At 46.9% G+C, this 17,408-nt stretch overlaps 1 protein-coding gene across 4 annotated transcripts in view; it reads left to right on the top strand.

Moving 5' to 3' along the window:
- GALNT12 (polypeptide N-acetylgalactosaminyltransferase 12) overlaps nucleotides 1-17,408 on the top strand; it is a 39,579-nt gene that overhangs the window by 15,965 nt on the left and 6,206 nt on the right. For 3 of the 4 annotated variants that reach the window (XM_027105387.1, XM_027105388.1, XM_027105390.1), the window contains exons 3-8: nucleotides 2,820-3,009; nucleotides 5,704-5,889; nucleotides 8,629-8,746; nucleotides 10,129-10,305; nucleotides 12,687-12,818; nucleotides 14,738-14,851. In XM_027105387.1, the coding sequence (XP_026961188.1) occupies nucleotides 2,820-3,009; nucleotides 5,704-5,889; nucleotides 8,629-8,746; nucleotides 10,129-10,305; nucleotides 12,687-12,818; nucleotides 14,738-14,851 (917 nt within the window). The remainder of the gene's footprint in view (nucleotides 1-2,819; nucleotides 3,010-5,703; nucleotides 5,890-8,628; nucleotides 8,747-10,128; nucleotides 10,306-12,686; nucleotides 12,819-14,737; nucleotides 14,852-17,408) is intronic. The other variant, XM_027105389.1, reaches the window with a different exon arrangement.

Below are 17,408 nucleotides of genomic sequence, written 5' to 3'. Positions count from 1 at the left end.
CACGGCCCTGCAAGAGGGAGAGCTGTGGACTTGGTTGCTAGAGCCCGTTTCAAACCAAATCACCACCCCGGACCACCCATCAGGGTAGAGCCACTGCTTATTGGGCATCTGCTTCTTCAGGCTCTGAGGCTGGTCTGTCTGACTTCAGAGCCTGGTGTATAGGTCCTAATTGGTGGGTGTGCCGGGCTGTTCTCACAGAGACTCAAAATAACAGTGATTTACATGAGATAAAAATTGATTTCTCGCTCACATCACAAATCTGGGGTAATAGTCTAGGGCAGGTGTGGCCCCTCCGCGCTATTAGGGCCCAGCTCCTCCTGCCCTAAGTCTCCTTCTTCTCGAGGATGGTGCACTGCCTCTGTCTGCATAGCCCAGGCTGGGTCTTCACCTCCTGTTCACTCCCGTCAGCAGGAGGGTTTCAAGGGGACTGGGAGCTACACCTGGAAGTTGCCCTCAGTCCCACTGAGTAGAACAGTGTCACCTGGCCACACCTACCTGTGAGGGAGGCTAGGAACATCGTCTCTATGGAGGGTGTCCATGTGCTCAGCTGAAAAGCATGGGGAGAGTGAGTCTTAGGGGACAGCTGGCATTCCCCATGGCGGCAGGCAAGCCAGACTGGGGGTTGAGGCCTAGTGTAGCCTACAAGGTGCTGAATTCTGTGGTCAGGGGTCTTAGGCGAGCTTTACCATAACCCGTCATGGCACCTTGGGCAAGTCACTTGTCTTCTGAGCCTTAGTTTCTAATCTATAAATGGGTTTATCTACACTAATACCAAAGACTTGTGGTGAGGAATAAATGAGATCATGTGTAGGACAGAACCTCACGTAGCAGCCAGCTTATAGTAGGCGTGCATCTCCATTTCCTTTCCTCCCAGGGTTGTTTTAAATATGTCTGTGTAGACGCTGGTTCTGGGTCACACCGCATAGCCTAGAATCCCAACTCCAGCACTTTGCAGCCGTATAGCCTTGAGCAAGGAGCTTAACCAGTTTCAACCTTGCCTTCCAGCCCTGTAAAATGGCATAATAGTAGTTCTTACCTTTCAGGGTCATTGTTGAGGATTAAATGAGATGAAGGTGGCAGCTTGCTACGTCAGGGCCTGGCCCATTGCTGGCACTTGTTCAGCGATAACTTCTGCTTTTATGAACTATTTAAAAAACGGCAGAGTGCCAAAAACGTTTCAGAAGTGTATTCATTCAGAAGCAAATATCAGATTATTTTCTCTTTATGGGATCAAGCAGCTGCTCAGCAGACAGGAATACAGCCCAGTACAGCTCAGTGCTCCCATAAATGTAAGGCCAAGACTGTGGGGGGACAGGACTTCCCCTCCCCATCGTGGTAATTTGTAAAGTCAGCAGGATGCCCCTCTCAGCGTGTATTGGAGGTAAGAAGTCCTGCCCTGCCCCCTCCTCCCACCCTTCCTGCAGGGTCAGTCTGAGCTGATGAGGGATGTCAGCGCCTTCCAGGATTGGGGAAGACAGTTCAGGCAGACAGAAAATTGATGCAGACCAAACCCATCCTGAGTGCTGGGTGGCTGCACCACAGTTTTCCTGTGTGTTCCCTGGGCACTGCCACTAATTAGCTTTGCTTGGGAAGTCACCTCCCTTATTCCTGCCATTAGCTTATATGCAGTTATATTTAGGGTTGAAAAAAAATCAACCAATGAATGTTTTTTGTTTCTTGTTTGAGTATCAAGAGTACTTAGGGAAACATTTCACAGACAACAAAGCAACTGAGAACATTATACAAAGTTTTCCCATCACTGATGATTGAGGGGGACTTTGAGATGAAGCCCATGTTGATGTGGGGAGATTCTCTCATTTTTATTTTACCTGACTGGTTCTCACCTGCCTCCACCTACCCATCGAGAGGCATGAATCGGGACCTCTAGTCCCAGAGCCTGTGTGTGGAGTTGGGAGTCCTGGGGCCAGTTCTAGCTGTGGGCACATCCTTTCAACTCTTAAGGACTCATTTCCTCTCTTACAAAATGGGATAAGCATGTCCTCCTGACAAGTTTTGGATTTGTTTAACAAGGATGGGCAGCTGTGGAAGAAAGCTCTGGAGGCAGCGTTAAGCCTGCAGACTCGAGCCAGAGTCCCTGGGTTCACATCATGACTCCTCAGCTCGCTTGTCTGGGACCTCGGCACGTCACTTAGCCTCTCTGCCATCAATGTTCTCATTCATAAAATGGGGACAGTAGTAGTACTTACCTCATAGGGTTGTTATGAGACTCATGTGAGTTCTATGAATCACTTGGACTGTAATTAGCACAGCAGGCTTTCTCATGTTGGCTGCCATTGTTACTATTATTACTGTGTCAACTGAAACGTACTTCTGAGAAAATTTGTGTTAACGTATTATAAATAAAATTTATGTTAATATAATTCCATATAAATTAAAATTTTATGATGTGTTGCATAATTAACATAAATGAACAAAGTTTATATTAACACAATTTTTTGGAAAAATCGTGGTTGGATGGTTCTTGTGCTTTTTATTTAAATGTTTACAAGTCAAGGTAATTTTGGGAGGTAATAGCTTTATTGAGATACATCCACATGACACATTCACTCATTTCAGGAGTACAGTTCAATGTGCGTGTGTTTTGAACGGGAGCATTTGGTGGTTCTGGAATCCTCCACCTCAGCCTCCCTGGCCTTCAGGGGCTTCCAGCCTTGGTTCTGGGTGCGGTGAGCACGTCCCTGGTGCAGAGCAAAGGAGGCTCGTGTCTACTTAGTCTTCTTTTGGGGACAGGGAGGCCCTTCAAGGACGCGGCTGGGGATGTGTGGCGGTGACCCTCGGTGTCCCGCTTGCCTCCCCAGAGCACCTGAAGGAACGCCTGGCCTCCGAGCTGGCCAGGCTGCCCAAGGTCCGCCTGATCCGCGCCAACAAGAGGGAGGGCCTGGTGCGGGCACGGCTGCTGGGGGCTTCCGCGGCCAAGGGCGACGTGCTGACCTTCCTGGACTGCCACTGCGAGTGCCACGAAGGGTGGCTGGAGCCGCTGCTGCAGAGGTGCGTGGACCGTCGGTGGGGGGCGGGGGGGAGGCGGGGGCCCTGACCAAACTGGCATGAGAGGCAGGGGTGCTGGGCTCAGATGCCCCTTGGGCAAAGCCTCTGTCCCTGGTAACAGCGTGGTAACAGTCCCTACCTCCTGGGGCTGTGGAGGCCGTTAAATGACTTAATACACGGACAGTGCTTAGAACATGCCAGCATGTGGGAGGTCCTAGATGAGTGTTTGCTTTTATTACTGCTTATTATACACGTTTATTGTAGAAAACTTAGTATGATCAACCAAGAAAAAAATATGATCAGTCACACAGAATTGCACTCCTGGAGGGTATACATTTTGGTGTATTTCCTTCAAGCTGGGCTGACTTATTTATTACATGCAGTACCTACAATACCTACGGCCCACCCATGAAACTTTAAGGGACCCCCCCCCCAAAAATTTTATGTTAATTTCTTTTAAAATCAGAATGGAAAATGAATATCATAATAATGAATATATAATAATGAATCTAGCCTGGATTGTTTGTCTTTTTACCAATATAGTCATAAAATATTGTTTTAATATATTTTTTATAGAGTCATGAAAGCATAAATATGGCTGTGTCTTCAAGGATATTTCCCCTGCTGTCCCACAGTCTCTTACACTCACCTTCTCATCTACCCCTGGGCCTACTTTTGTTCTCTTCTCTTCTCTCTTTCCCTTTCCATCCTACTGATTCTGCATCAGGAGCTGAGCTGGCAAGCCCAGAGCTCCTCCGGGTGGGAGAGGAAAGTTTGGGGGGTCTCTGTTTGGTCCCCTCCCTGTGGAGTGGGTGAAGGGCTGGAGGATCAGAGTCTGTGCATTTGGCAAACTGCTCTCCCTTGGCATCCAACGCTTGGTTGTCAGGGTCTGTTTGAAAGAGCTAGGGACCCCCTCGCCTCTGTTCCTGCATGAGACTGAGCTCTGCTCTGCCACTTCCTGCTGTCCTGGTCCTTTGCTGCCTCTTTCTCCCGCTCAGCTCTGGTGAGCTTCACCCGCAGAAAGGACTCAGGATTCCTCAGCCCAGTGATGGACTCTGAGATTACTTAGAACATAGTGACAGCTAGGTGCTCACTCTGGAACCCGGACTAGTGAGTTCATCCTTCCCCCTTCCCCCACTGTGCATACAGAGGGCTGCCTCTAGGCCTGTCTAAAGTCATGGTAGGGGCACTTTTCCCCTTCAGCTGATTCATTAATGCCATCTAGAATTCCACTTCACCCCGTCCCACCCTTTGGAAAGAGCGAGGCAGCATTCCCCATAATCACATCCTTGCTCCATACCTGGAGACAAAGGGATTCTCCCCTGGTTACCCTTTAGAAATAACTGGGGAACCTTAAAAACTCCTGGACTATTTGGAGGGGTAGATCCTGGCCTTCTGGATGTTTCAGAAGCTCCCTGAAGACTTGAGGGTGCACCAGAGTTGAGACACTGGAGTGTAGACTGTCCCTCAGGTGGTCCCAACCAGGCACAGTTACCCCTTTCCTCCAGGGGCTTTTGGAAGTGGAAGATGTTTTTGGTTGTCACATCAACTGGGTAGTGCTCCTGGCATTTTATAAGCTGCTGTTGACATCTGGGGCAGAACCATTCTTTGCTGTGTAGGGCTGGACTGCACACTGCAGGATGTTTGGCATCCCTGGTCCCTGGCTCACAAGATGCCAGGAAACACTACCCAGTAACCACTGCTACTGGGCCTGCACGTTCTCTAACCATGATTTAGAATTCTTTACTCCAGTGCAGGCTCCCCCCGTTTTTCCCTTTCTTGCAAAAATTAGACTACCCATGGTTCCAACCAGCTGGACTGCAAGTCACAAGTTAATGATTTATAGGTCTCAAATTCTAGAGAACTGCCCCCAAAATGTAACCCAGAGAAATCTAGCATTCACACGTGGTTCAGTCTCAGCTCACGTTTCCTGGTGTGCTGTCAAATGCAAAGAAACACAGTCCGGAAGCCCCGGATGGCTGGGCTTGTAAGAATGATTGTGGAGAGAACTGCTGAAGACTACGCACAAGCTGATGCTTGCAAAAGGAAATTATCACATTTTCCACTACGTGTAACATTTAATAATAAAGAAGGTTAAAAGAAAAATATAGCAGTAGTTCCAGGTTCTCTGCCAGCCTCTTACAAACATTCCCGTAGGGAGTCCACATTAACCTATGAGTAGGTATATTTTTCCAGTGTAACCCATGAGGCAACAGGCTCTAAGCAGTTAAGTGACAATGCTAATGTTACACAGTAAATAAGAGGCAGGATTAAAATTTATTTTCTAACCGCAAAGCAGACCCTTTGGTCTGGGCGCATCTCTGTTCACAGGGAGATAATTATTTCTTGACTTGAAGATGTTTCATTTTAATTAAATGAAGAAATCTCTTGCAGTCTTGAAGAAACTGAAAATGTGCTTTCCGTTTTAAAATTTAGCTTTAATTTTGACATCATGACTTTCATAGAGGGATTCAAATTTAACCAGAATATCCCTAGATGGAATCAGAATATTAAAGCTGTGGGACTTTTCATATCAGGGCCAGAGTCCTAGCTCCCTGCCTCCCCCCACTGCCCAGCAGCCCCCTTTTGCTCACCTGCCAGGGCTGACTTGGCTGTAGACCCCTGGAATAAGAGAAGCAGGCCTTTCTCAGACAGGTGTTCCTCCTTCTAGTGGAAGGCCGTTCTGACTGTTTTCAGGATCCATGAAGAGGAGTTGGCAGTGGTGTGCCCTGTGATCGATGTGATCGACTGGAACACCTTCGAGTACCTGGGGAACGCTGGGGAGCCCCAGATTGGCGGTTTCGACTGGAGGCTGGTGTTCACGTGGCACGTGGTTCCCGAGAGGGAGAGGATCCGCATGCGGTCCCCCATCGATGTCATCAGGTCAGGGGTTGACTTCTCTGAGCACGCATCTGGCCAACTTGTCAGTGAAGGCCCTCAGGAGGGATGGTTAGCTGTTGCCTTTCTTTTCTTTTTCCAGAGTATTTGTTTACTTTTATTAAATATCATTGCTATATATGTGGATTTTATATTGGTGTATATATATATATTTTTTAAATTTATTTTAAAAATTGTGTTGAAATACGTATAACATTTACCATTTTAACCATTTTTTAAATGCACAATTCAGTAGCATCAGGCACATTCACAATGTTGTAGAACCATCACCTCTACATATTTCCAGAACTTTTTCATCAACCTAAATAGAAGCTCTATACCTGTTAAGCAATAATTCCCTTTCCTCCCCTCCTCCAGCCCCTGGTAACTTCTACTCTACTCTCCATCTCTATGGATTTCCCTATTTTATGTACATCATATAAGTGGAATCACACAATATTTATCCTTTTGTGTCTGGCTTCTTTTCCTTAACAAAGTATTTTCAAGGTCCTTCTAGAACTTCATTCCTTTTAATGGCTGAATAATATTCCATTGTGTATGCATCCACATTTTCTTTATCCATCTGTCTGTTGATGGACACTTGGGTTATTTCCACTTTTTGGTTATTGTAAATAATGCTGCTGTGAACAGCGGTGCACTATTGTCTGTTTGAGTGCCTGTTTTCAGTTCTCTGGGGTATATACCTAGGACTGGACTTGCTATGGTAATTCCATGGCTAATATTTTGAGGACACACTGTCAGGCTCCTTCTGAGCTGCAGGGGATGAGTAGACCTGGGGGTACAGGGTCCAGCTTTGGCCAGTGGGTGAGCCTGGGTCTGAGAAGAGAAGGCTCAGGCGGTGCTGGGTTGCCCTCATTCTTGAGGTGTTGAAGTCATAGTCTGGCTTCTTCCTCTCCTTCCAAGTTTAGCACCAAATGGGAGACAGATGTGGGAGTCAGGCCGGTGGAGGTTGGACTTCAGCTTTATCACTGGGGTATTGACCCAGAAGTGGTGTCGTAGATCTGCACCCATGTTTGGCAGCTGGCCTTCTGAATCCTTCCACCTGAGTCCAGGCCTTGAGATGACCCAGTGCTGCCTGGAGAGGAACAACTGTGGAGACGGTGTTGAGAGACAGGGCTGGAGAGGTGAATGGGGCCAAGTCATATCCAGCCTTGAAGGCCAAGGAAAGGGGTTTGGACTTTACTGTGGGTGTTCAGAAGCCACTGAAGGGATTTGAACTGGAAGTGACCTTATTTAGCCTGTTGCATTCTCTAAAGTCTGTGCTGGATGCCACATGATGGGGGGTGGGGGCCTGGAGGGGGTGGAGCTGCAGGCAGGGGCACCACTGGGAGGCGTTGCAGTCCTCCAGCTTAGAGATGATGGTGCAGGAGAAGATGGAGGGACATGGTGGACTCCAGAGACGTTGTGGTGGGAAAATTGGGAGGAATTGAATGGGAATGAGGGGAGGACGACTCAAGGATGACATGTAGGCTTCTACGGGAGCCCTGAGGGGCGGCATCCTGCCCAACCCCTCATTTAACAGGTTTGGAAACTGAGACACCAAGTACGAGGGATCATATCAAGCGTCACATATGCAGCCTGTGATGCTGACACAAACTGCCCCCCACACACACACGCATGCACGCACGCACACATATGCTCAGGGACACTGTGGCCAGCTATCCTTCCCCTCCCGTAATATCCCTGGGCCTCAGTTTTCTCACTTGTGAAATAGGTATGAGCATATCCACCCTACCAATTTCCTAGCCTTTAGGATGAACACACATGAAAATGCTTTGTAGCCTAGAACCTTCTCTTCCATAGTCTTGCTGTCCTGTTCTCATTGGCCCAGAGCTTGGAGTGCAGGAGAAGCCAATACTTTGTCAAGGCCTGGAAGCACTACTGGAGGATCTTAAAATTTTGAACTGTTAGGCTCTTCATGTTATAATTTCCCCATTTTTAAATTTATTCCTCTGCATCTCTGTGGTGTGTTGACGCTATAGCTTTCTGCGGGGGTAGGATGGAAGCCTTGGGCCATTTCTGAAACCAGTGCCGTCTCCTAGATGAACCTGGAAGGGAGAAAACAGGGCTGGCTGAGGCAGCAGGCCAGAGCTGGCCGTGTGGGTCCTGCAGGGGAGGCCATTCCAGCAGGAGAGGCTCAAGCCCTTGGGGAGCTTTAAGATGCCAGAGTGGCCTCTACTGGCCCATAAAGGACATCTGTGAGGGCTGCACGAGCAAGGCCACCGCACCCTTACTTCTGCCACCCTCTTAGAACCTGGTCTCTCTCTTCTCATCTCTCCTTGTTGTCTGTGCTCCTAGAAGTACAAGGCTTTCTCTCACCCTTAGGCCTTTGCTCATGCTCCTGTCTTCTCGGAGGACCATTCCATTCCTCTTCTTGGCTAACTTCCCTTTGTGCTGCAGACCATGCCTCCTCCGAGAAACTTAGCTCTACCCGCCCCCCTCCGCATCTCATGGCTGCTTCTGCATTCCCGCTGGGCCCTAGGTTGGCCTTAGTCATCCCACACCTTGCTCTGTGCTTGCCTGGTGAGATGTCTGTGAGCTTCCCCAGGGCAGGGGCTATGGGGCACGTCTGTGCCTCCAGCCCAGTTCAGCACCAGGCCCAGAACGTGAACTCAGGGTATGCTTATATGGATGAATGGACTCCAGACTTGTGGTGAGAAGGGATTCAACTAACTGTGATGGTTTCCTGCCACTTACCTTGAATTATGATTCACACGCTTCTAGGTCTCCAACCATGGCTGGTGGGCTGTTTTCTGTGAGTAAGAAATATTTTGAATACCTGGGGTCTTACGATACAGGAATGGAAGTTTGGGGCGGAGAAAACCTCGAATTCTCATTTAGAGTAAGTATTCCAGTCTTCTGTTTGGACTCATTCTTAACCTGTTCTCTTTCTCTCTGGGAAGGATGTATTTGCTAGGAGAGCCTGGTGGACTTTTCCTCCATATTGGCAGTTTATCCAACGATCCTCAAAGATGACAGTGGCACACATATCCTGTAATCACGCCTGTCTTCTTGTGTAAACTTTTTTAAAAAATACACTTTTAATAGATTTGGGGCTGGAAAGGGTCTTGCAAGTCTCACCTGGTTCTTTCCTCTCACTCCATAAAGAGGAGGGGCAGAGGCCGGAGGCGGGTAGCGACTGGCTGAAGGTCACTCACAGAGTGTATGGCAGAGACGGGACTAAAACACGGGTCCCTGCCTCCTGATCCCATGTTTTGGAGCCTTGATTTGCTTGACTGCTTGATAAAGTAGCCTTTTTATTTGGCACAGTGACTTTCAAACTTTGACACATAGAAGAATTGTTAGGGAAACTTGTTAAAAATGCGGATTAAAAGGCATGGTCTCTGGAAAGTCAGATTTGATAGATTTACGGTAGGGACTGGGAATCTGCCTTTTGTAATGAGCCCATCTATTGATCCTGCTGTATGTGATCCACAGAGGCCCCTTTGGGAAAGCCCAAGCATTTGGGTGGATTTTCTAGTTAATTGAATCTTGCATTTTAAGTATCAAAACCTTATGTCGATGTTCGTGCTTTTAAATGGAAAATTTTAAACTTTACAAATATTTTATATGGTTTCCTGCTTTAAGAGTTAATAAACAAGGCTTTGACTCTCCACTAAGGACTCACACCGCCCCCCCCCCCATTATAAGCACCAGATGCTGTCCTTGGTCATACATCCAGGGGACAATGGGGTATTCACAGCTGTTTGCCCCAGCATGAAAAGGCTTCAGATGACTCCACCTGCTGAGTTTTGGGGTGTGCTTTTAATGGTCTTTCTACCTCTTCCCCAGGTGTCAGGCTGCTCTGTCTGCCTCTAGAAGCTCTTCCTGTCCCCCTTCCAAACCTCTCTTCTTACTTGCTGCTTTCCTATCTTCTGTGGCTAGGAGACCAGGTAATCAGCCTGTGCTTTACATAATAAGTAAGTTCCCAGCGAGGTCCACTGTCGGTGCTCCTAGGAGTCAAGCGCATGCGCCTTAGTGCATGGACTTTGGGGTCTGGATTCCGATGGCTTAGTTGTCTTTGAGGCTGCTTTCTTGCTCTTTGACTGCATCCCGTGTCCTGAGTATCCTGGGGGAGTGGCCCCCTGCCCCATGGGGGGTGAGGCCTTGGCAGTGTTCACCGTGACCTCCGTGTGTCCAGCCTCCTTGCTCTGGGCATTGTGGACCTGCAGCTGACTTCCCGCTCACTCCCCACTCCACACCTCCTACCCGCTCTGTGTACAGATCTGGCAGTGCGGGGGGACCCTGGAGACACACCCGTGTTCGCACGTTGGCCACGTTTTCCCCAGGCAAGCTCCCTACTCCCGCAACAAGGCTCTGGCCAACAGTGTCCGCGCAGCGGAAGTGTGGATGGATGAATTTAAAGAGCTCTACTACCATCGCAACCCCCAGGCCCGCTTGGTGAGTTTCCCGGCCTGCCCACGCTCCATCTGGCTGCATCCGAACAACAGCAGCTAATTCTGTCCTCCTACCATAGTAGATCTAGTTCCAGAAATAGAGAGGAAATTGGGTGCTCATGACACTTGTATGGGAAAACTTTATTCCTTCACTTACAGTAACAACAGACAGCTGATTCTCACTATTCGCAGCAGTTAATGCTGCGTACAGGCACTGCAGTCACTGAATTTGGAACCAACTCTTGAGCCATTGCTCGTGGGGAAGTACAGGGTTAGAGTCCTGCAAACCTCTCGCAGGTGGACGTTTTTGTCGATCGATCAATACATAACTTGGTTTTATGTGTGTTTCTGTTTAAATAATTTATTTAATATATACTGTTGATTGGTTACATTGAACTCATGCCCAAGTGAAGCTCATACAATGCACCTATTTTCTCCCTCCAGCACATCATAGCCTTCTTGCCCTAGGAACACTGGACAGCACTTCAGCGCTACGCTTGGGGGCCATTTAAAACAGTGAAATCACCAACACAATGCAGAACAATCTGAAAACCGTGCCACTAAATAGACCATGAACAGGACACTTGCTTTCAGAACAAGAGCTGAGATGTGACCTCAGCTGGGAACATGCACGTTGGGTGACTGTCATGTTTTAGAATGACTGAAAGCGTGAAGACAGCACAAGTATTGATTTTGGGGTTACAAATACATTTTAGCAAAGAGCCTCACTGCCTCTGACACACCACCTCTGCACACCCCAGGACAGGGTTCCCACTTACCTGTGTTCACATAACTAAGGGGCCACGTGGAAAGACAAGAAGCTCTGTCCCAAGACCTCTTTCCTGGCCACTTGATGAAACTCTCTTCTTGTGAATCCTTACAGCAGCCCTTCAGGGTAGCTCTGAAATTTTCATTTTATAGGTGAGAACACTGAAGCTCAGAGAGAGAGTGATTTAAGGAACTTGCCCAAGGCCTCATAGCTGATGCGGGTAGAACTGGGTCCACCCCAGTGGATCTCTTTCTGCTCTGTGGAACCCTCGGGACCCTCACCCTGACCTCCCCTTTGGTCTCTCTCTGCCTCTGGGCTCCAGGGTCATTGTTTCCTCTCTCTTGCCCAGGGCTGCAGGGTAGAAACATCTGCTTTTCCCTGTCACCCAGTCTGAAACCCACAGATCCCTCTTCCTGATGGTTCATAATATGTTAGTAAGGGGGCACTGCATGCACCTTTTGTCTGAATGACCAGTGGCCATGTGTTGAAATGGACATTTGGTTGAAGATGAGGTCATAGTGACTCTCATCAAAGAATGAACTTCTGGGAAATAAGGAGAAATTGGAAATTTTATTCAAATGTTTTTCCTGTCATTACCATTTTGTTAAATGTTTAACTTGTCAAATTTTAATAGTTTAACGTCAGGGACAGTCCTATCTTTGCGCTCAGCATTGCTCTTGTGGTTGCACATTTGCTCTGCTAAATAGATGCTTGCTTTATTTAATAATTCAGAAGTTCTTAATCATTGGGGGCTTCCCTGGTGGTGCAGTGGTTGAGAGTCTGCCTGCTAATGCAGGGGACACGGGTTCGAGCCCTGGTCTGGGAGGATCCCACATGCCGCGGAGCAACTAGGCCCGTGAGCCACAGCTACTGAGCCTGTGCATCTGGAGCCTGTGCTCCGCAACAAGAGAGGCCGCGATAGTGAGAGGCCTGCGCACCGCGATGAAGAGTGGCCCCTGCTTGCCACAACTAGAGAAAGCCCTCACACCGAAACGAAGACCCAACACAGCAAAAATTAATTAATTAATTAATTAACTAAAAAAAAAGGTTCTTAATCATTGGTTTTGTCCATAAAACTAAACTTCTACAAGTATTTATTATTGCAGTATTTTGCTCTTACTATCCGAAGAATATATTTAGACTTCAATAGATTGGGCATATAAGGTTTTCATTCATAATTACCTCTAGAATACTTACCTATGTTTGGAAGTGAGTGTTCAGGTATCAGTGGTGAATCAGAACATTATGGCATACGTGTGCTACTGACTTGTTGCTGGTCTGTGATCACATGCTCATGGATGACACATGGGGCCAGGGATGCTGGTGCAGCCCCAGAATTCAGCTCCCTGTCCCATCTGCAGGTGCTTTGTGTTCTTCCTTCCTGTACCTGGCCACACCTCCCTGCAGTGAGAGCACCTGGGGATGTCATTGTTTGTGCAGCAGTCTCTCCTACTAAGATGCTGCAACTATGTCTGAGGCCATTCCTTATCCTCCGTGCACCGTGCAGGCTACGCACACAATAGGTGCTCAATAAAAGCTTACTGAGTGAGTGAGAGAGGGGCTTTGATAGGAAGCGCCGTGGCCTGCAGGGGCTCACTGTTTTGTCATTTTCTCAGGAACCCTTTGGGGATGTGACAGAGAGGAGGCAGCTCCGTGCAAGGCTCCAGTGTAAGGACTTCAAGTGGTTCTTGAGTACCGTGTATCCAGAACTGCACGTGCCTGAGGACAGGCCTGGCTTCTTCGGGATGGTGAGCGAGGTGGGCCCATGCTGGGCAGGGTGCTCCTGGCCTCCAGGTCTGATTGACGAACTCTGTGAAAGAAAGACCCCTTCATGGCGACAGCTGGCCTCTCCCACACCCCTCCCCCCTTTTCATCCACTGTCCTTCCTTCTCCCCTTGAGTCTCTGGGCCTCAGGTCCAGAATGTCAGCACAGGAAGCATCTCAGAATTGGTGAGTACAGCCTCCTATTTTACAGATGGAAACTGAGGCTTGGAAACTTAGTGTTCCCAAGTCCTATTTTTTTATACTAACTCCTATCACATGACTTCAAGTCTCAGTAACTGGACCAGTTACTAATTCCCAACTCAGGGATCCACAAAAGCAGTAGTAGGGAAGGAGAGTCACTTGTGTTATTTCAAAAAACCTGAAAGAAATGTTGTTGGGATGAGGTCAACTAAAATGTCCAGCACCTTTGGCTTTTGCTTGAAACTCCACCAACTTAGGGAGGCCTCTTCTGCTGTGTTGTGTTCATCAGAAGAGCTGTGTTCCATTCTGGAAGTCTTGATAAATACAAAGCAGGGTATTAGTGTCTTCATTTCAGTTAGCATTACGAAAATGTTCAAACATACAGAAATGCAGAGAGAGTGTGTAATGAGCCCTGTCCCTGAGATTCTACAATTACCAAGATTTTGCCTCTCTTGCTTTCCCTCTTCTCTGCTCCACTCTCCTACTGACAGTGTAATACTGAATGAGGTTTAAGATTTCTTGCAGCTCTATTTATTTATAAAATATGTTTCACTAAGGAAGTGTAGTCAAACATACTATGCTCTAAAGTCATTCAAAATCATTCTCTATGTGTATCACCAAGTTGATATAGTTAGCTTAATCAATCTGTTTTAATCTTTCGGGGTTTCTCCTTTTTTTTCTTCTTTTTTAGTTTTTCTTGTAGTTTCTTTGGTAGACCACATCTTTTGAACATAGGGAGCTGATTTGAGGTTGAGGTTCTTTGGTGGTCAAGAGTGGGGACAACTTGGCTTAATGACGTTTGAGTTCTTCTAGATATAAGATGCTCTGATTATTCACATCTCCTGTTCCCAGATTCCTTCACAAGCAAAGGGACATCAAGAGCATGCTGTTCTGTGTTTTATGAGCTAGTGGATTGTGGGTTCTTCTTTCTATATGGCTGAGTCTTATCCTCAGGACCAGGCTAGTCAAAGGTGGACAAGGGCCAGGGCAAGAGTGGGGTTCAGAAGGAGGTTCTTTAAACTCTCCAGAAAGGGATTTGCAAGATGTTTGAGTCTTTCTCTGGAGGCTCCTGGAAGGGAGGAGGAGCATGGAACCTCCCATGGTTTTTTGCTCTTAGAATGATTAAAGGGATTTAGATCCAAAAGTACCTTAGAGATGACATTAGATTAGGCAATGTTGAGTGATGGAGAGAGTACTGGACTTGGAGTCTGAGGTCCTGGATTCAAGACTCAGGTATCTCCGCTTACCTGTTGTGTGACTTTGTGTGTGAATCATTGGCTCTGTATTATGCTGTTCCTGTAATCTACAATGATGGACTTCTGATCTGTGGAATGCCGGGTCTCTCAATTGGGGTGTCCTTCGCAGATGTGCGATAGCAGGAGCTCCTTGGTACGTACGCAAGGTGACAATCCAGCTGTGTTTGGCCTAGTGCAGCTGTAAGGCTGCGCTAATGAGACATGAAGTGGTATGAGCTCTCAGGCCATAAAGAGTTCATCTCTCTGCTCCTCAGGTTTATCATCTTAAAATGGAGCTTATGATTCCTGCCTGTGGTATAGGATGGGAAAACACTTTTAAAACTAGAAATGGCAGGGGCTCTTAGCAATGAGTCCAGTTCTTGAGGCAGCCACTCCTCTTACTCCATTTACCCGCCCACACAGCCTTAGGTGGAATCTGGACTAAAATGCCTTTATGTTTTGTTTAGCTCCAGAACAAAGGACTAAAAGATTACTGCTTTGACTATAACCCTCCCAATGAACACGAGATCACAGGACATCAGGTCATTCTGTACCACTGTCATGGGATGGGTCAGAACCAGGTAGGTGCAGCTTCTTTAATAGATTGACATTCTCAAGCTCTGGGACAATGGACAATGGGACGCTCAGTGCTCAAGGGATCATTGGTGTGGGCCTTTAAAGAGGGAGATGAGGGGAAATCTGTGTGTTTTTAAAGCATTAAATATGTGACTTTTTTATTATAAAGGTAATATATACTCATCACAGAACATTTGGGAAATATAAAAAGTAGAAGCAAGTAGTAAATGACAGGACCCAGAGCGACCACCATTATAATTAAGATATATTTACTTCCCGTGTCTTTTTTTTTTTTTTAATTAATTTATTTATTTTTGGCTGTGCTGGATCTTCGTTGCTGTGTGCGGGCTTTCTCTAGTTGCGGTGAGTGGGAGCTACTCTTCATTGTGGTGTGTGGGCTTCTCATTGCGGTGGCTTCTCTTGTTCAGAGCATGGGCTCTAGGTGCACAGGCTCAGTAGTTGTGGCACACGGGCTCAGTAGTTGTGGTTCATGGGCTTAGTTGCTCCACGGCATGTGGGATCTTCCTGGACCAGGGCTCAAACCCATGTCCCCTGCATTGGCAGGTGGATTCTTAACCTCTGTAACACCAGGGAAGTCCCCCCATGTCTTTTAATGCATGAGCTTGGTATTATGTATTTTAAATAGTTGTTATAATGTCTACATGTTTTATAGTCTCTTATTTCCATTACTTAATCATACTTTACTTGTATTGTTAGACACCCTTTGAGAATATCATTCCTAACGGCCCCTTGATATTCCTTTGTGTGGCTATATTAATTACTGTTGAGGTAACTGATTCCCTTTCTCTCTGTTTTTGTGACTATAAATAACCCTGCCACTGACATCTTTGGTCAGAAAAAAAAAAAAAGAGGGAAAAAACACCAACAGATCTGCATTTCAGATGACTTACTCAATTAATACTTTTTTTCTTTACATCTTTATTGGAGTATAATTTCTTTACAATGGTGTGTTAGTTTCTGCTTTACAACAAAGTGAATCAGCTATACATATACGTATATCCCCATATCTCCTCCCCCTTGCGTCTCCCTCCCACCCTCCCTATCCCACCCCTCTAGGTGGTCACAAAGCACCGAGCTGATCTCCCTGTGTTATGTGGCTGCTTCCCACTAGCTATCTACCTTACATTTGGTAGTGTATATATGTCCATGCCACTCTCTCACTTCGTCCCAGCTTACCCTTCTCCCTCCCTGTGTCCTCAAGTCCATTCTCTACGTCTGTGTCTTTATTCCTGTCCTGCCCCTAGGTTCTTCAGAACCATATTTTTTTTCATATATATGTGTTAGCATACAGTATTTGTTTCTTGTATTTTCTCCATTCTGTTTCCACAATTTTGGGTCATCTTTACTATCATTACCCTGAATTATTTTTCAGGTAGAAAAACTTTCTTCTTGAAAGTTTTTTCAGGAAAGTAGACTGCCAGTTGCCTCTTCATTTGTTACGTCTGGTGGGTGCTTACCTTGCTCCTTCATCTGCTGTGTGTTTCTCTGTTTTCTCATTTTGCTTATCTTACTGTGTTTGGGGTCTCCTTTTCACAGGCTGCAGGTCCGTAGTTCCCGTTGTTTTTGATGTCTGCCCCCAGTGGCTAAGGTTGGTTCAGTGGGTTGCGTAGGCTTCCTGGTGGAGGGGACTGGTGCCTGTGTTCTGGAGGATGAGGCTGGATCTTGTCTTTCTGGTGGGCAAGACCACATCCGGTGGTATGTTTTGGGGTGTCTGTGACCTTATTATGATTTTAGGCAGCCTCTCTGCTAATGGGTGGGGTTGTGTTCCTGTCTTGCTAGTTGTTTGGCATGGGGTGTCCAACACTGTAGCTTGCTGGTCGTTGAGTGGAGCTGGGTCTTAGCATTAAGATGGAGATCTCTGGGAGAGCTTTCGCCATTTGATATTACGTGGAGCTGGGAGGTCTCTTGTGGACCAGTGTCCTGAACTCGGCTCTCCCACCTCAGAGGCACAGGCCTGACACCTGGCCAGAGCACCAAGACCCTGTCAGCCACATGGCTCAGAAGAAAAGGGAGAAAAAAAGAAAGAAAGAAAAAAATAAGGTAAAATAAAAAGTTATTAAAATAAAAAATAATAAAAATTATTAAAAATAAAAAATTAAAGAGTAATTTAAAAAAAGAAAGAAAGAAGAGAGCAACCAAACCAAAAAACAAATCCACCAATGATAACAAGTGCTAAAAACCCTACAGAAAACCCCCAAGAAACAGGACTTCCCTGGTGGCGCAGTGGTTGAGAGTCTGCCTGCTGATGCAGGGTCCACGGGTTCGTGCCCCGGTCTGGGAAGATCCCACATGCCGCGGAGCGGCTGGGTCCGTGAGCCATGGCCACTGAGCCTGCGCATCCGGAGCCTGTGCTCCGCAACAGGAGAGGCCACAGCAATGAGAGGCCTGCGTACCACAAAAACAAAACAAAACAAAAACCAAGAAACAAAAAACGGACAGACAGAACCTTAGGACAAATGGTAAAAGCAAAGCTATATAGACAAAATCACACAAAGAAGCATACACATATACACTCACAAAAAGAAAAAGGAAAAAAATATA

Source organism: Aethalodelphis obliquidens, unplaced genomic scaffold, assembly GCF_003676395.1.
Source record: "Aethalodelphis obliquidens isolate GAN/ISIS:26980383/991018 unplaced genomic scaffold, ASM367639v1 scaffold7, whole genome shotgun sequence".
NCBI lineage: Eukaryota > Metazoa > Chordata > Mammalia > Artiodactyla > Delphinidae > Aethalodelphis > Aethalodelphis obliquidens.
This window is presented reverse-complemented; position numbering and strand designations above follow the sequence as displayed.